The following is a 15,939-nucleotide window of genomic DNA, read 5'->3' as shown; positions in this document are numbered from 1 at the left end:
TTGGCTTGGTGGCTGTCACCATGTCAACGTGTGCCTGTGTCCCCATGTCCCTGTGTCCCCATGTGCCTGTGTCTCTGTGTCCCTATGTCCCTGTGTCCCCATGCCAATGAGTCCCTGTGTCCCTGTGTCCCCATGCCGATGAATCCCTGTGTCCCCATGTCCCTGCATCCTCATGTCACTGTGTCCCCACATGTCTGTGTGGCCCCACGTCACTACTTCCTCATGTCCCCACATGCCCATGTCTGTGTCCCCATGTCACCACTTCCTCATGTCCCTCTGTCCTTGTGTCCCTACATCCCCATGTCACTGCAGCCCCATGTTCCCATGTCCCCTTGTCACCACATGCCCATGTCTGTGTGTCCCCACAGCACCAAGTCCCCACATCTTCACATCCCTGTGTCCCTGCCTCCCTGTGTCCCTTTGGCCCCAGGTCCTCTTCCATCTCTCTATCAGTGATCTGGATGAGGAGGTCAGGTTTGCAGACGGCATCAAGCTGGGTGGCAGTGTTGATCTGGAGTCTTGGAGGCTTTACAGAAGACAAGAAGGACATTGAGGAGCTGGGGAAGGTCCAGAGAAGGGCAAGGAAGGTGGGGAAGGGTCTGGAGAAGAGGGCTGGGGAGGAGCAGCTGAGGGAGCTGGGGGTGTTGAGCAGAGGAGGCTGAGGAAAGATCTGGCTCTGTCCAGCTCCCTGAGAGGAGGCCGGAGTGATGTGGGGGTTGGCCTCTTCTGCCAAGGAACAAGGGACAGGACAAGAGGAAATGCCCTCAGGTGGCACCAGGGCAGGTTCAGGTTGGCCATGAGGAACAATTTCTTCCCCTTGAGGGCTGCCCAGCCCTGCCCCAGGCTGCCCAGGGCAGCGGTGGAATCCCCATCCCTGGGAGTGCTTCAAAGCCCCGGAGAAGCTGTGCTGAGCGCCGTGCTTCAGCCGTGCCCTGGCAGTGCTGGGTTAATGCTTGGGCTCCACGGCCTTCAAGGTCTCTTCCAACCAAAGCCATTCCTTCCAGGCAATCAGCAGCAGAACAAGAGGACACAGTCTCAAGCTATGCCAGGGGAGGTTCAGGCTGGTTGTTAGGAAGCAATTCTTCCCAGAAAGAGAGACTGGCCATTGGGATGTGCTGCCCAGGGAGGTGGTGGAGTCCCCATCCCTGGAGGTGTTTAAGAAGAGACTGGCTGGGGTGCTTGGTGCCATGGTTGAGTTGATCAGATGGTGTTGGGTGATAGGATCTCAAAGGTCTTTTCCAACCTGTTAATTCTATTCCATTCCATTCCATTCCATTCCATTCCATTCCATTCCATTCCATTCCATTCCATTTCATTCCATTCCATTCCATTCCATTCCATTCTATTCTATTCTATTCTATTCTATTCTATTCTATTCCATTCCATTCCATTCCATTCCATTCTATTCCATTCCATTCCATTCCATTCCATTCCATTCCATTCCATTCTATACTATTCCATTCCATTCTATACTATTCCATTCCATTCCATTCCATTCCATTCCATTCTATTTCATTCTATTCTATTCTATTCTATTCTATTCTATTCTATTCTATTCTATTCTATTCTATTCCATTCCATTCCATTCCATTCTATTCTATTCCATTCCATTCTATTCCATTCTATTCTATTCCATTCTATTCTAGTCTATTTCATTCTATTCTATTTCATTTCATTTCATTTCATTTCATTCCATTCTATTCTATTCTATTCCATTCTATTCTATTGTGTTCTATTCTATTCTATTCCATTCCATTCCATTCCATTCTATTCTATTCTATTCTATTCTATTCTATTTCATTCCATTCTATTCCATTCCATTCCATTCCATTCTATTCCATTCTATTCTATTCCATTCTATTCTATTCTATTCTATTCTATTCTATTCTATTCTATTCTATTCTATTCTATTCTATTCTATTCTATTCTATTCCATTCCATTCCATTCCATTCCACTCCATTCCATTATATTCCACTCCGCTCCGCTCCTCCCTGCTTCCCTGACTCCATTCCCATTCGCACCCTGATCCTCTCTCCACGTTTTCCCTCCACCCAAGGCCCCGCCTCTTCGGGCGCATGCGCGCCGCGGCAGGGGCCCTCCCACCCTCCCGGAGCGCCCCCTGGTGCCCGCTCGGGGCGCATGCGCGGCGCGGCAGGGGCCCTACCCCCCCCTCCCAGAGCGCCCCCTGGTGCCCGCTCGGGGCGCATGCGCGCCGCGGCGCCGCGGGGCTCCCGCCCCCCCCCGCCCCGGCGGCCATGTCTCAGCGCGGCCTCGACCGCGACCGGGATCGCGATTTGCAGTGGTCGGCCCGCAGGATGGGGACCTCCTTGTTGCTGCAGCTGTCGGCCCACGAGCGGGAGCTGGATCTGGTGTGCTTGGACCACAGCTACGCCAAGCCTTGGAGCGCTCACCCCGATGCCAGCGCGGCCAGGCCCACCAGGATGCTGTTCCTCACCCCCCGGCGGCAGCCCGGAGTTGCTCTGTGAGGGCTGAAAAGTGTGGAGGGGGTGGAAGGGTCTGCGAGGGGAGAATGTGGAGGGTGGGAGAAGGGGTTCTGTGGGGCTTGCGGGGGTGTTGAGGGAGCTGGGAGGGGAGAGAGGGGGGCTGGGGGGTCTGGGAGCGGAGAATATAGGGGGCCGGGAGGTCTGTGAAGGGAGAGTGGGGGTCTAGAAGGTCTGTGAAGGGAGAGTGGGGGTCTAGAAGGTCTGTGAAGGGAGAGTGGGGGTCTAGAAGGTCTGTGAAGGGAGAGTGGGGGGCTGGGTGGCTGTGGAAGGAAAATGTTAGATTGGGAGGTCTGTGAAGGGAGAGTGTGCGGCTAGAAGGTCTGTGAAGGGAGAGTGGGGGTCTAGAAGGTCTGTGAGGGGAGACTGGGGGTGAAGCGTCTGCCAGGGCAGAATGTGGGGCTGGGGGTTCTGTGAGGCAAAAGTGTGGGGCTGGGCAGGCTGTGAGGTTAGTGTGGGGCTGGGAGGGGAGGAGGGGAGCCGGGGCTGGGGAGGAGGAATGGAAGGAGGGGAGCCGGGGCTGGGGAGGAGGAATGGGAGGAGGGGAGCCGGGGCTGGGGAGGAGGAATGGAAGGAGGGGAGCCGGGGCTGGGGAGGAGGAATGGGAGGAGGGGAGCCGGGGCGGGGGAGGAGGAATGGGAGGAGGGGAGCCGGGGCTGGGGAGGAGGAATGGGAGGAGGGGAGCCGGGGCTGGGGAGGAGGAATGGAAGGAGGGGAGCCGGGGCTGGGGAGGAGGAATGGAAGGAGGGGAGCCGGGGCTGGGGAGGAGGAATGGAGGGAGGGGAGCCGGGGCTGGGGAGGAGGAATGGAAGGAGGGGAGCCGGGGCTGGGGAGGAGGAATGGAAGGAGGGGAGCCGGGGCTGGGGAGGAGGAATGGAAGGAGGGGAGCCGGGGCTGGGGAGGAGGAATGGAAGGAGGGGAGCCGGGGCTGGGGAGGAGGAATGGAAGGAGGGGAGCCGGGGCTGGGGAGGAGGAATGGAGGGAGGGGAGCCGGGGCTGGGGAGGAGGAATGGAAGGAGGGGAGCCGGGGCTGGGGAGGAGGAATGGAAGGAGGGGAGCCGGGGCTGGGGAGGAGGAATGGGAGGAGGGGAGCCGGGGCTGGGGAGGAGGAATGGGAGGAGGGGAGCCGGGGCTGGGGAGGAGGAATGGGAGGAGGGGAGCCGGGGCTGGGGAGGAGGACTGGGAGGAGGGGAGCCGGGGCTGGGGAGGAGGAATGGGAGGAGGGGAGCCGGGGCTGGGGAGGAGGAATGGAAGGAGGGGAGCCGGGGCTGGGGAGGAGGAATGGAGGGAGGGGAGCCGGGGCTGGGGAGGAGGAATGGAAGGAGGGGAGCCGGGGCTGGGGAGGAGGAATGGAAGGAGGGGAGCCGGGGCTGGGGAGGAGGAATGGAGGGAGGGGAGCCGGGGCTGCCTGGGAAGGAGGGGAAGCAGGGAAGGAAGCTGTGTCGGGGTCGCAAAGACTCGGTGTAGGGTCTGGACTGGGGCTGGCCCGGGGTGAGCCCGGGACACGCCGGCAATACCGAGCGGCCGGCGCTGTGTGACCGTCGGGTCGCTAAGCCCGGCAGGGGCCGGGGCGGCTGAGCCTCCCCTCTCCTCTCTCGCCGGTCGCTGTCAGGGAGGCCGACGTCCCCATCGACGTGGAGACGGTGACGGCCACGCCGGTGCCGCTGTACGACAACCAGAAGGCTCGCAGCGTGATGAACGAGTGCGAGCGGCACGTCATGTTCGCCCGCACCGACGCCGACGCCCCGCCGCCCCCCGACGACTGGGAGGAGCACCTCAACCGGTGAGGCGCCGCGGTGGGCCCCGGGAGAGCAGGGCCGGCGACAGGGAGAGCAGCTCAGGCAGTTCAAGAGGGACAGAGATAGGGTCCCGTGGAGGGCTACAAGGGACTGCAGCGCTGCCTGGGGAGGAGAGGCTGAGAGCCCTGGGGGTGCTGAGTGTGGAGAGGAGAAGGCTGAGAGGGATGTGCTCAATGGCTCTCAAGAGCTGAGGGCTGGGGGGCAGGAGGGAGGGGACAGGCTCTGCTCAGCTGCACCCTGGGACAGGCCAAGGGGCAAGGGATGGAAAGTGCAGCACAGGAGGTTGCAGCTCAGCAGGAGGAGGAACTTCTGCCCTGGGAGGCTGCCAGAGGCCTGGAGCAGGCTGCCCAGAGAGGTTGTGGAGTCTCCTTCTGTGGAGCCTTTGCAGCCCTGTCTGGATGTGTTCCTGTGTGCCCTGGGATGGGTTCTCTGCTCCTGCTCTGGCAGGGGTTGGACTGGATGATCTCCAGAGGTCCCTTCCAACCCCTAACATCCTGTGAGCCTGTATGAAGACAGGGAAAGGGGGCACAGGGATGAGGAGAGCAGGTGTGGGGATCAAGTACTCAATATCCATCCCTTGGGCATGTGTGGTTTTTGGTGTGACTTGATCCATGGTGATGTTCTTGCTGAGTTGAGACATCTTCAAGTCATGGGGTAATGGAATGGTTTGGGCTGAAGGGATCTTTGAAGCTCCTCCAGTCCAACCCCCCTGCAGCCAGCAGGGACATCCCCAACCAGAGCAGGTTGCTCCCAGAGTCCCATCAAGCCTGACCTGCAATGGTGCCAGGGCTGGGGCAGCTCTCACCTCTCTGGCAGCCTGGGCCAGGCTCTCCCCACCCTCAGGGTCAAACATTTCTCCCTTCTCTCCACTCTCAATCTCCCTCTTTGAGTTCAAGCCATCCCCCCTTGGCCTGTCCCCACAGGCCCTGCTCAGCGCTGTCCCCAGCTTTCTGCTTGGCCCTTTTAAGTCCTGAAAGGCCACCAGAAGCTCTCCCCTCAGCCTCCTCCAGGCTGAACATCCCCTCAGCTGCTCCTCTCCAGCCCCTTCACCACCACCTCCCTTGGTGGCCACGAGTCCGTTCTGAAGGCAGCGGTGCTGCCAGCTGCTGCTGTGCCCTGAGAGGAGCCGTCCTGACCTGTCTGGTTGTGCCCACAGGACGGGCTGGACACTGGCCCAGAACAAGCTCTTCAACAAGATCCACAAGGCGCTGCAGTCGGACCGGCTGGCCCGGCTGGCCAACGAGGGGGTAAGGCCTGCCTGCTGCTGCCGAGCCCCTGGGGGCCAGGCTGCAGCGCCGGGCTGCTAGGGAAAGAGGCAGCGCTGGGCTTCCTCCGGCTGGGGATGTTGTCCTCCTCATGACTCTCTGCTTCCTGCAAGAGGAATTTGGGGCCCTCTGTGCTCTACAGCCCTGGGCCCAGCTTGGGGGTGGCGGTGGGGAGCCCCGGTCCTGGCTCGGGCGGCGGGGCTGGGGGAGCCCCTCTCTTCAGCCCCAGAAAGTCCCCTCCTGCTGGGACATGCTGTTTCCTCCATGAATGCTCCATCTCACCCCATCCTACCTGCCAAGCTGCTGCAGCTCTTCAAGCTCCCCTTGCTCTTGGTGGCCTGGCTCCAGCCAAGCTGCTGCAGCTCTTCAAGCTCCCCTTGCTCTTGGTGGCCTGGCTCAAGCCAAGCTGCTGCAGCCACACCTAGAGTCCTGTGTCCAGTTCTGGGCTCCTCAGTTCAAGAAGGACATTGAGAGACTTGAAGGTGTCCAGAGAAGGGCAGCGAGGCTGGGGAGGGGTCTGGGGCACAGCCCTGTGAGGAGAGGCTGGGGGAGTTTGGGTTGCTTAGCCTGGAGAGGAGGAGGCTCAGGGGAGACCTTGCTCTCTCTAACTCCCTGAAGGGAGGTTGTAGCCGGGTGGGGGTTGGTCTCTTTTCCCAGGCACCCAGCACCAGAACAAGAGCACACAGTCTCAAGCTGTGCCAGGGGAAGTTTAGGCTGGAGGGGAGGAGAAAGTTCTTCCCAGGAAGAGGAATTGGCCACTGGGCTGTGCTGCCCAGGGAGGTGGTGGAGTCCCCAGCCCTGGGGGTGTTCAGGAAAGGCTTGGATGTGGCCCTTGGAGCCATGGTTTAGCTGTCAGGAGGTGTTAGGGGATAGGTGATAGGTTGGACTTGCTGATCCCTGAGGCCTTTTCCAGCCTGGCTGGGTGTGTGGCTGTGTGAGTGACTCTGCCCTGTCCCTGGTGCAGGCCTGCAACGAGCCGGTGCTGCGGAGGATAGCTGTGGATAAGTGTGCCCGCAGGGTGCGCCAGGCCCTGGCCAGCGTCAACTGGGACACCAAACTCATCCAGTGGCTTCACACCACCCTGGTGGAAACCCTCAGCTTGCCTGTGCTGGCTGCTTACCTGGATGCCCTGCAGACACTGAAAGGAAAGGTGATGAAGGGTTTTGCTGTCACTTGGAACCTTCTTCTTTCATGAAGCTCCTTGAAGGCAGCTGCATTGGGGGGTGGTGGTGAGGGGGCTCCTGGGGGGCTGGGTGAGTTTCTCAGGCCTTCTCCTGGTTCTGGTTTCAGATCCCCACCCTGATTGACAGGATGCTGCTCTCCTCCACTGCCAAGACAGGGGCAGCAGGGGCTGAGGCTCTGTCCCTGCTGCTGAAGAGACCTTGGGACCCAGCTGTGGGTGTCCTGTCACATAACAAACCAGTGAGTGCCTCCCTGGGGGTGGGCACTGAGGGCCTGATCTCACTTCAGCTTTGTCCTTCTGCTGTCCTCCTTCTGCAGTCCCCTCTGTCCTGTTTCCTGGGCTCTTCTCCTGCTTTAGCTTTACTCCATGAGGGTGGTTCCTTCTGTTGGATGCATTCCCCTCATGCTTGAGAGCTGAGGGGAGAGGAACTTAGTGAAGTTCCACCAGGGCAAGTGCTCCTGGGGAGCAACAACCCCCTGCATCAGCACAGCTGAGGGGGAACCTGCTGGGAAGCAGCTCCAAGGAGAAGGTCCTGGGAGTGCTGGGGGGCAAGAAGGTGCCCAGGAGCCAGCAGTGTGCCCTCATGGCCAAGAACACGCTAATGGTGTCCTGGGGGGCAACAGGGCAAAGGACATTATCCTGCTCCTCTAGTCTGCCCTGGTGAGGCCACATCTGGAGCCCTGGGTCCAGCTCTGGGCTCCCCAGCTGCAGAGGGCCAGGGAGGTGCTGGAGAGAGTCCAGGGCAGGCTGGGAAGCTGCTGAGGGGCCTGGAGCAGCTCTGGCAGCAGCAAAGGCTGAGAGCCCTGGGGCTGAGAGCCTGCAGAAGAGCAGCCCCAGAGGGCAGCTGAGCAATGCTCAGCAAGAGCTGAAGGAGCTGTGGGGGGCAAGAGGCTGGGGCCAGACTCTGTTGAGTGATGCCCAGGGCCAGGCCAAGGGGCAGAGGGCACAAAGTGGCAGCCAGGAGGTTCTGTTTGCCCCTGAGGAGAAAGTTGTTTGTTGTGAGGGTGCTGGAGGCCTGCAGCAGGCTGCCCAGAGAGGTTGTGGAGTCTCCTGGTGTGGAGAGCTTCCAACCCCCCCTGGGCATTGTGCCCCTGGGCAAGCTGCTGTGGGTGCCCCTGCTGGAGCAGGGGGTTGGACTGGCTGAGCTCCAGAGCTCCCTTCCCACCCCACCTGAGGCAGCTTTGGCTGAGGACAGTCAATGAGCTCCATAAGGTCTTCCTGCTGTGTGGAGCAGGCTGTGCAGTGCAGGGGGCTCTCAGGCTGGGAAGCTGATTTCTCTGTGCTGCCCTTTGCAGAGCAAGCTGCCTGGATCCCCTCTCATCCTCATCGCCTCCTCCGGACCCTCCAACTCCCTGTTCCCCACCTCCCGGCGCCACCGCTTCTGGCAGTCCCAGCTCTCCTGCCTGGGCAAGGTTGGTGTGGGTGGGAGGGTGGCCTTGAGAGGAGGGAAGTTCAAGCCAGCAGCTGTGCCAGCTGAGCTCCTCTGCAGTGCACCCAGAGCAGAGGCTGGCACCTGCCCCCTGCGGTGTTCAGCATTTGAGACACTGCACAGGACACAAAGGTGCCCAGCCCTGATGTGTCTGGGGTCTGAGGAGCAGCTCAGGGACCTGGGGTTGTTCAGCCTGGAGAAAAGGAGGCTGAGGGGAGACCTTCTGGCTCTCACCAGCTCCCTGAGAGGAGGCTGGAGCCAGGTGGGGGTTGGGCTCTTCTGCCAAGGAACAAGGGACAGGTCAAGAGGAAATGGCCTCAAGTTGCCCCAGGGGAGGTTTAGGTTGGCCACGAGGAACAATTTCTTGCCCTTGAGGGTTTTCAGGGCCTGGCCCAGGCTGCCCAGGGCAGTGGTGGAGTCCCCATCCCTGGAGGGGTTTCTGAGCTGTGGTGCTGAGGGCCATGTTTTGGTGGTGCCCTGGCAGTGCTGGGTTAAAGGTTGGACTCAACGATCTTGAAGGTCTCTTCCATCCAAAACAGTTGCCTGACTCTTGCTGCCCAAGGCCATCTTTAGCAGTTTAGATCATTCTGGTACCCTTATTAAGGATTGATGAGGGTGCTGGTGGGAGAGGTTGGAGGAGAGAGGCCCCAGGTCAGCTTGGTCCTCTCCTGCATTCAGAGCTGCTCACACCCCTCCTGATGACCACTCAAGGTGTGTAGGAGCCAGGTGAGCACCAGAGGTGGCCCTGAGTGGGGCTCCAGGGGGGAAGAGGGAGAGGCAAAGCTTGAGTTGATGGTTTAACAGGTTTGCAGTCCCTGCTCCTTGCTGTGAGTCCTTGTCCCCAGTGTCACCTTGGTTCCCTGGCAGGTGATCCCCATCACCACTCACCTGCTGAACAACGGCAGCGGGGTGGGAGTGCTGCAGTGCCTGGAGCACATGATCGGAGCCGTCAGGGCCAAAGTGGCTGAGGTGAGTCACACTGACCAGCACCTTGCCAGGGGCTTCTGCTGCTCCTTTCCACCCCTTCACCCTGCCTGCACATCATTCCCCTCCCTCACCTCCATGTCTCTTTTCCTCCTGTAGATTCACAGCCACTTCTCCCACAAGCCTATCATCCTGATTGGGTGGAACACGGGGGCCTTGGTGGCCTGTCACGTAAGTCCTTGAGTCCTTTGCATCCTCTCAGAGCCCACAGGACCTCTTCAGGCTTAGATTGGTGTTACTCTGCTGGTGAAGGCTCTGCTGGGCTTCTCCTTGTCCCTTTTCTCTTCCCAAGACCTGGCTTTCAGACAGTTTCTTGGTGGGTGGGGGACAGGAGGAGTTGGAGTCAGTTAATCAGTTTATTTCCCCACAAACACACAGTTTAATCAACAGATTGAGGCCTAAATGTGGGAGGTGGTTCTGTGCCTCCACACCTGGCTGCACTTGGCCAGCAGGATGCTGATTGTTGCTCCCCCTGCCCAGGTGTCAGTGCTGGAGTACGTCACAGCCGTGGTGTGCCTTGGCTTCCCCCTGCTCACCGTCGATGGCCCCAGAGGGGTAAGGACCACAGAGTCACCAAATGCTGTGGGCTGAAGGGGTCTTGTAAAGTTCATCCAGCTGAAGTGTCTAACCTTGCTGCCTGGAGGGGTTGGATTGAAGGTGCTCTGTGCCCTGAATGGGGTTTGGAAGTGGCTGGCTGTGTCCAGGAGGAGAAGTGAGAGCTTCCTGGGGGCACAGCTGAGCAAGCTGTGGTTTCTCCAGACCACCTGTCTGGGGCAGCAGGTTGGCAGCTGCTGGAGAAACCATCACAGTTCTGTGGTGTGTGTCTGCAGGCAGTGGAGTATCTCAGACTGGTTTGTGTTGAAGGAAACTCTAAAACTCACCCAATCCAATCCCCCTGCAGCTAGCAGGGACATCCCCAACCACAGCAGGTTGCTCCCAGAGTCCCATCAAGCCTGAGCTGGGATGGTACCAGGGATGGGGCAGCTCTCCCCTCTCTGGCAGCCTGGGCCAGGCTCTCCCCACTCTCAGGGTCAAACATTTCTCCCTTCTCTCCACTCTCAATCTCCCTCTTTGAGTTCAAACCATCCCCCCTTGGCCTGTCCCCACAGGCCCTGCTCAAAATCTGTCCCCAGCTTTCTGACAGCCCTTTGAGCACTGCAAGGCCACCAGAAGGTCTCCCTGGGGCCTTCTCTTCTCCAGGCTGCACAACCCCAACTCTCTCAGCCTGGCCTCCCAGCAGAGCCCTTCCAGCCCTGCCAGCATTGCTGTGACCTCCTCTGGCCCCTCTCCCAGCAGGTCCCTGTCTGTGCTGAGGGCTCCATAGCTCCCCCAGCACTGCAGGGGGAGGTCTCAGCAGAGCACAGAAGAGGGGCAGAATCCCCTCCCTGCCCCTGCTGCCCACACTGCTGGGGCTCAGCCCAGGCTGGGCTGGGCTGGGCTGGCAGCACTTGGTGCCAGCTCCTGTCCAGCTTTGTACCCCCAAGTCCTCCTCAGGGTTGCTCCCCAGCCCTTCATCCCCAGCCTGTGTTGATACCAGGGCTTGTCCCAACCCAGCTGCAGGCTTTGGTACTTGGTGTTGTGCTTGGTGAGGTTGACATGTCCCCACTCCTCCAGCCTGAACTTCTCTGGGTGGTTCCTGGAGCTGGGCCTGGAAGCCCAGTGGGACCTGGAAGAGCTCTGGGGGACTCTGTGTGTCATTTTTGTTGTATCTTTGGGGGTTTTTGTTGTTTGTTTGGTGGTTTTTTTTTGTTGGAGGAGTTGTGCCTTGCAGTGGGAGTGCAGCACAGAGCACAGGCAGTCCTGTGCTTGCCTGTCTCTGCTGTGAGGTGGTTTTGCACCTCCTTCCTGAGGTCTTCTGTGTGGGTCACTTGTTGCCCGTGTCAACCTGGACCAGAGGGGACAGCTTGGCTCGATGGCTGTGGAGCCCAAATGGGCCCTTTTGGGAGGTCTTCCTTTCATTCAGCTCCAGAGACTCCTTGTGCTGGCTCAGTCCTGCCAGCTGGCAGCTGCCTTTGCCTTTGCAGGACGTGGATGACCCTCTCCTGGAGATGAAGACCCCTGTCCTCTTCGTCGTCGGGCAGAATTCCCTGCAGTCCAACGTCGAAGCCATGGAGGATTTCAGGGAGAAAATCCGAGCGGATAACAGCATGGTGGTGGTGGGAGGAGCAGATGACAGCCTCAGGTGAGGCTCCCTGAGCTGCCTGCTGTCTTCTCAGGAGCACTGGGCAAGGTCTGAGTGTGCTGTGTACAAAAGAGCTCTCAAGTTTCAGAATAGGATAGGATAGACGAGGTTGGGACCTCCAGATCATCGAGTCCAACCCATCACCCAACACCACCCAACCAACTACCCCATGGCACCAAGCACCCTGTCAAGTCTCCTCCTCAACACCTCCAGTGATGGTGACTCCACCACCTCCCCAGGCAGCCCATTCCAATGGGCAATCACTCTCTCTGTGTAAAGCTTCCTCCTAACCTCCAGCCTAAACCTCCCCTGGCACAGCCTGAGACTGTGTCCTCTTGTTCTGGTGCTGGCTGCCTGGGAGAAGAGACCAACCTCTGCCTGTCTGCAACCTCCCTTCAGGTAGTTGTAGACAGCAATAAGGTCACTCCTGAGCCTCCTCTTCTCCAGGCTAAGCAACCCCAGCTCCCTCAGTCTTTCCTCACAGGGCTGTGTTCCAAGCCCCTCCCCAGCTTTGTTGCCCTTCTCTGGACACACTCCAGCAAGTCAACCTCCTTCCTAAACTGAGGAGCCCAGAACTGGACACAGGACTCAAGGTGTGGCCTAACCAGTGCAGGGTACAGGGGCAGAATGACCTTCCTGCTCCTGCTGGCCATTCTGAAGCAGTGTGAGAAGTGCACAAAAATGCTCCACCAAGGTCAGCTTTGCTATTCAGAATCTGGTCTGGTGGATAGAGGCCAAGGGCTGGGTCCTGCCCTTTGGTCACAACAACCCCTTGAAGGCTTCAGGCTGGGGGCAGAGTGGCTGGAAAGTGCCCAGTGGGAAAGGCTCTGGGGGTGCTCATTATCAACAGCTGGAGAGGAGCCAGAGGGTGCCCAGGTGGCCAAGAAGGTCACCAGCAGCCTGGCCTGGAGCAGCAATGGAGTGGGCAGCAGGAGCAGGGCAGGGATGGTGCCCCTGGGCTGGGCACTGGGGAGGCCACAGCTTGAGGGCTGGGCTCAGGGTTGGGCTCCTGACTGCCAGAGGGACTTTGAGGGGCAGGAGTAGGTCTGGTGAGGAGCAGCTGAGGGACCTGGAACTGACCTTTAAGATCATTGAGTCCAACCAGTGTGTTACCTCCCTGGGCAGCCTGTTCCAGGCTTTGAGAACCCTTTCAGTGAAGAAGTTTCTTCCAGTGTCCAACCTAATCCTCCTCTGGTGCAACCTGAATCCATTTCCTCTCACCCTGTCCTTTGTTCCTTGGGAGAAGAGCCCAACCCCCACCTGGCTTCAGCCTCCTCTCAAGGAGTTGTAGAGAGCCAGAAGGTCTCCCCTCAGCCTCCTGTTTTTCCAGGCTGAAGAACCCCAAGTCTCAGCCCAGGGAGGTGGTAGATGTAGGAAGCAAGAGGCCCTCAAGGTTTCAGTGAACTTAGGAGCTTGTTCTCCTGTCCCTCTTGTGAGTGGCTGGAAACAACTGTGAGGTGGTGGAGTCCCCATCCCTGGAGGTGTCTCAAAGCTGTGTGGGTGTGTTGCTGAGGGATGTGGTTTGGTGGTGGACTTGGTAGAGTAGGGTTAATGGTTGGAGTGGGTGATCTTGAAGGTCTTTTCCAACATCATTGAGTCTCTGAGAAGCCTGAGCAGGTTGTTCAGGAGGGTAGGGGTGGTCTGATGCTGAAGGTGGACCCAGCAGTAGATGAAATCTCTAGTAGAGGGTAATCAGTGAAGGAGAGGAAAGCAGTCAGCTTCAAAGTCTGATCCTGGGTGTGAAGCCAGAGCTCTGGAGAGAAGGAAACATCAGTTCAGCTTCTCAGAGGGCTTTGGGGTGCTGGGCCTTCCCTCAGCACCTCTTGGGAGTGGACATTGTTTGAGTGGAGAGCTGATGGAGCTGGCTTTTGCCTTCCTCTGTGGCTCACTGGGGAAGGGAGCTTGGATTAGGTGACAAAGGATGTTGGGAGTGTGAAGGTGGAAGACCAGAGGAGTGACAAGCATCTGTTGGGTTTTTATTAGGATAAGCAAAGCCAAAAAGAAGTCAGAAGGCCTAACCCAGAGTATGGTGGACAGATGCATCCAGGTAAGCAGAGGAACCCTCCTTCACCTCAGCTCTTCCAAACACCTGTGCTGGAGTGTCTTGGTGATCCCCAGTTCTAACCTTGCTGCCTGGAGGGGTTGGATTGAAGGTGCTCTGTGCCCTGAATGGGGTTTGGAAGTGGCTGGCTGTGTCCAGGAGGAGAAGTGAGAGCTTCCTGGGAGCACAGCTGAGCAAGCTGTGGTTTCTCCAGACCACCTGTCTGGGGCAGCAGGTTGGCAGCTGCTGGAGAAACCATCACAGTTCTGTGGTGTGTGTCTGCAGGCAGTGGAGTATCTCAGACTGGTTTGTGTCTGAGGAAACTCTCAACCTCATCCAATCCAACCCCCTGCAGCCAGCAAGGACATCCCCAAACAGAGCAGGTTGCTCACAGCCCCAAAGAACCTGAGCTGGGATGGTGCCAGGGATGGGGCAGCTCTCACCTCTCTAGCAGCTTTTGGGCCAGGCTCTCCCCACTCTCAGGGTCAAACATTTCTCCCTTCTCTCCACTCTCAATCTCCCTCTTTGAGCTCAATCCATCCCCTCTTGGCCTGCCACAGCAGACTCTGCTCAACACTCTGTCCCCAGCTTTCTGACAGCCCTTTGAGCACTGCAAGGCCACCCAGAGGTCTCCCTGGAGCCTTCTCTTCTCCAGGCTGCACAACCCCAACTCTCTCAGCCTGGCCTCCCAGCAGAGGAACTGCCCTGAGAAAGCCAAGGTCTTGGGGAGGTTTTAGGGTTACATTTTGGGGACTGTTAAACCTAAGAGCCCAGGGAGGTTGTGGATGTTCCCTCCCTGGAGGTGTTCAGGGCCAAGCTGGGTGAGGCCTTGAGCAGCTTGGACTGGTGGGAGGTGTCCCTGCCCATGGCAGGGGGTTGGAACTGGATATCTTTAAGGTCCCTTCCAGCCCAAATCATTCCATGGCAACGAATCCCTGTGTCCCCTGGGGAGTCTCCTCCTCTCCTTCCAACTGCTTGCTCCAACTCTCTCACCACTGCCAGGATGAAATCGCTGACTTCCTGACTGGAGTCCTCACCCGAGCCGAGAGCCACTCGGGCTCCGACCCCCGCGACCTGGATGCTGAGAAGAAGAAGAAGCCAAGGGACTGCTCCAGGAGGGACCTGTCCTTTGAGCTGCCCGAGAGGAGCAGCAGGCCTGCCTCGCCTGCAGCCAAAGTGCCGGCCTCACCCTCAGGCTCCGAGGTGGGAACTCCTCCGGGGAGCTGGGGATGGGTGGGGGCCTGGCCTGCCCGCGCGTGTGGGGGCTGGCGTGCCCGCGTGTGGGGGCTGGCGTGCCCATGTGAGAGGCCGGCGTGCCCGCGCGTGTGGGGCCTGGCGTGCCTGCTCGTGGGGCCTGGCGTGCCTGCTCGTGGGGCCTGGCGTGCCCGCTCGTGGGGGCTGGCGTGCCCACGTGAGAGGCCGGCGTGCCCGCGCGTGTGGGGCCTGGCGTGCCCGCACGTGGGGGCTGGCGTGCCCATGTGAGAGGCCGGCCTGCCCGCGCGTGTGGGGCCTGGCGTGCCTGCTCGTGGGGGCCGGCGTGCCCGCGTGTGAGGCCTGTATGCCCGCTCGTGGGGCCTGGCGTGCCTGCGTGTGAGGCCTGTATGCCCGCTCGTGGGGGCCTGGCGTGCCCGCGTGTGAGGCCTGTATGCCCGCTCGTGGGGGCCTGGCGTGCCCGCGTGTGAGGCCTGTATGCCTGCGTGTGAGGCCTGTATGCCTGCTCGTGGGGCCTGGCGTGCCCGCGTGTGAGGCCTGTATGCCCGCTTGTGGGGCCCAGCGTGCCCACGTGTGAGGCCTGTATGCCCGCTCGTGGGGGCCTGGCGTGCCCACGTGAGAGGCCGGCCTGCCCGCGCGCGTGGGGCCTGGCGTGCCCGCACGTGGGGGCCGGCGTGCCCATGTGAGAGGCCGGCGTGCCCGCGCGCGTGGGGCCTGGCGTGCCCGCTCGTGGGGGCCGGCGTGCCCACGTGTGAGGCCTGTATGCCCGCTTGTGGGGCCCAGCGTGCCCGCGTGTGAGGCCTGTATGCCCGCCCATGGGGGCCGGCGTGCCCACGTGAGAGGCCGGCGTGCTTGTGCTTGGGGCCTGCGTGCCCGCTCGTGGGGCCCAGCGTGCTTGGGGCCGGCGTGCCCGCGTGAGAGGCCGGCGTGCTTGTGCTTGGGGCCTGCGTGCCCGCTCGTGGGGCCCAGCGTGCTTGGGGCCGGCGTGCCCACGTGAGAGGCCGGCATGCTTGTGCTTGGGGCCTGCGTGCCCGCTCGTGGGGCCCAGCGTGCTTGGGGCCGGCGTGCCTGCATGTGAGAGGCCGGCGTGCCCACGTGAGAGGCCGGCGTGCTTGGGGCCTGTGTGCCCGCGCGTGGGGCCGGTGTCCAGATGCTGTTGTGCTGCTGAGGGGTGTGGGGAAAGTTTGACGAGGGAAATGAAAGCACAGGGAGGGACTCAGGGTTCGTCGTGGGGCAGGGGAACCTTCAGGAGCAGATCTGCTCTAGCTCAGAGATGCTGTGCTCGGAGTTACAGCCTGTAGGGAACCATGAAGCCCCTGCCCTGGCCCTGGTGTTCCCCGGT

At 60.1% G+C, this 15,939-nt stretch overlaps 1 protein-coding gene across 3 annotated transcripts in view; it reads left to right on the top strand.

Annotated features, from left to right (window-relative positions):
- The first annotated feature begins 2,245 nt into the window (after window positions 1-2,245).
- Window positions 2,246-15,939, top strand: part of KANSL3 (KAT8 regulatory NSL complex subunit 3) — a 28,992-nt gene continuing 15,298 nt past the window's right edge. For all 3 annotated transcript variants that reach the window (XM_054174886.1, XM_054174885.1, XM_054174884.1), the window contains exons 1-12: window positions 2,246-2,483; window positions 4,115-4,285; window positions 5,458-5,548; window positions 6,531-6,716; window positions 6,857-6,988; window positions 8,045-8,161; window positions 9,046-9,147; window positions 9,262-9,333; window positions 9,643-9,717; window positions 11,187-11,344; window positions 13,328-13,391; window positions 14,388-14,588. In XM_054174886.1, coding sequence (XP_054030861.1) covers window positions 2,257-2,483; window positions 4,115-4,285; window positions 5,458-5,548; window positions 6,531-6,716; window positions 6,857-6,988; window positions 8,045-8,161; window positions 9,046-9,147; window positions 9,262-9,333; window positions 9,643-9,717; window positions 11,187-11,344; window positions 13,328-13,391; window positions 14,388-14,588 — 1,596 coding nt within the window. In that variant the 5' untranslated portion in view covers window positions 2,246-2,256. The remainder of the gene's footprint in view (window positions 2,484-4,114; window positions 4,286-5,457; window positions 5,549-6,530; window positions 6,717-6,856; window positions 6,989-8,044; window positions 8,162-9,045; window positions 9,148-9,261; window positions 9,334-9,642; window positions 9,718-11,186; window positions 11,345-13,327; window positions 13,392-14,387; window positions 14,589-15,939) is intronic.

Source organism: Dryobates pubescens, chromosome 31 (genome assembly GCF_014839835.1).
Source record: "Dryobates pubescens isolate bDryPub1 chromosome 31, bDryPub1.pri, whole genome shotgun sequence".
In the NCBI taxonomy this organism is placed as follows: Eukaryota; Metazoa; Chordata; class Aves; order Piciformes; family Picidae; genus Dryobates; species Dryobates pubescens.
Note: the sequence above shows the minus strand (reverse complement) of the source record. Positions and strands in the feature narration are given on the sequence as shown.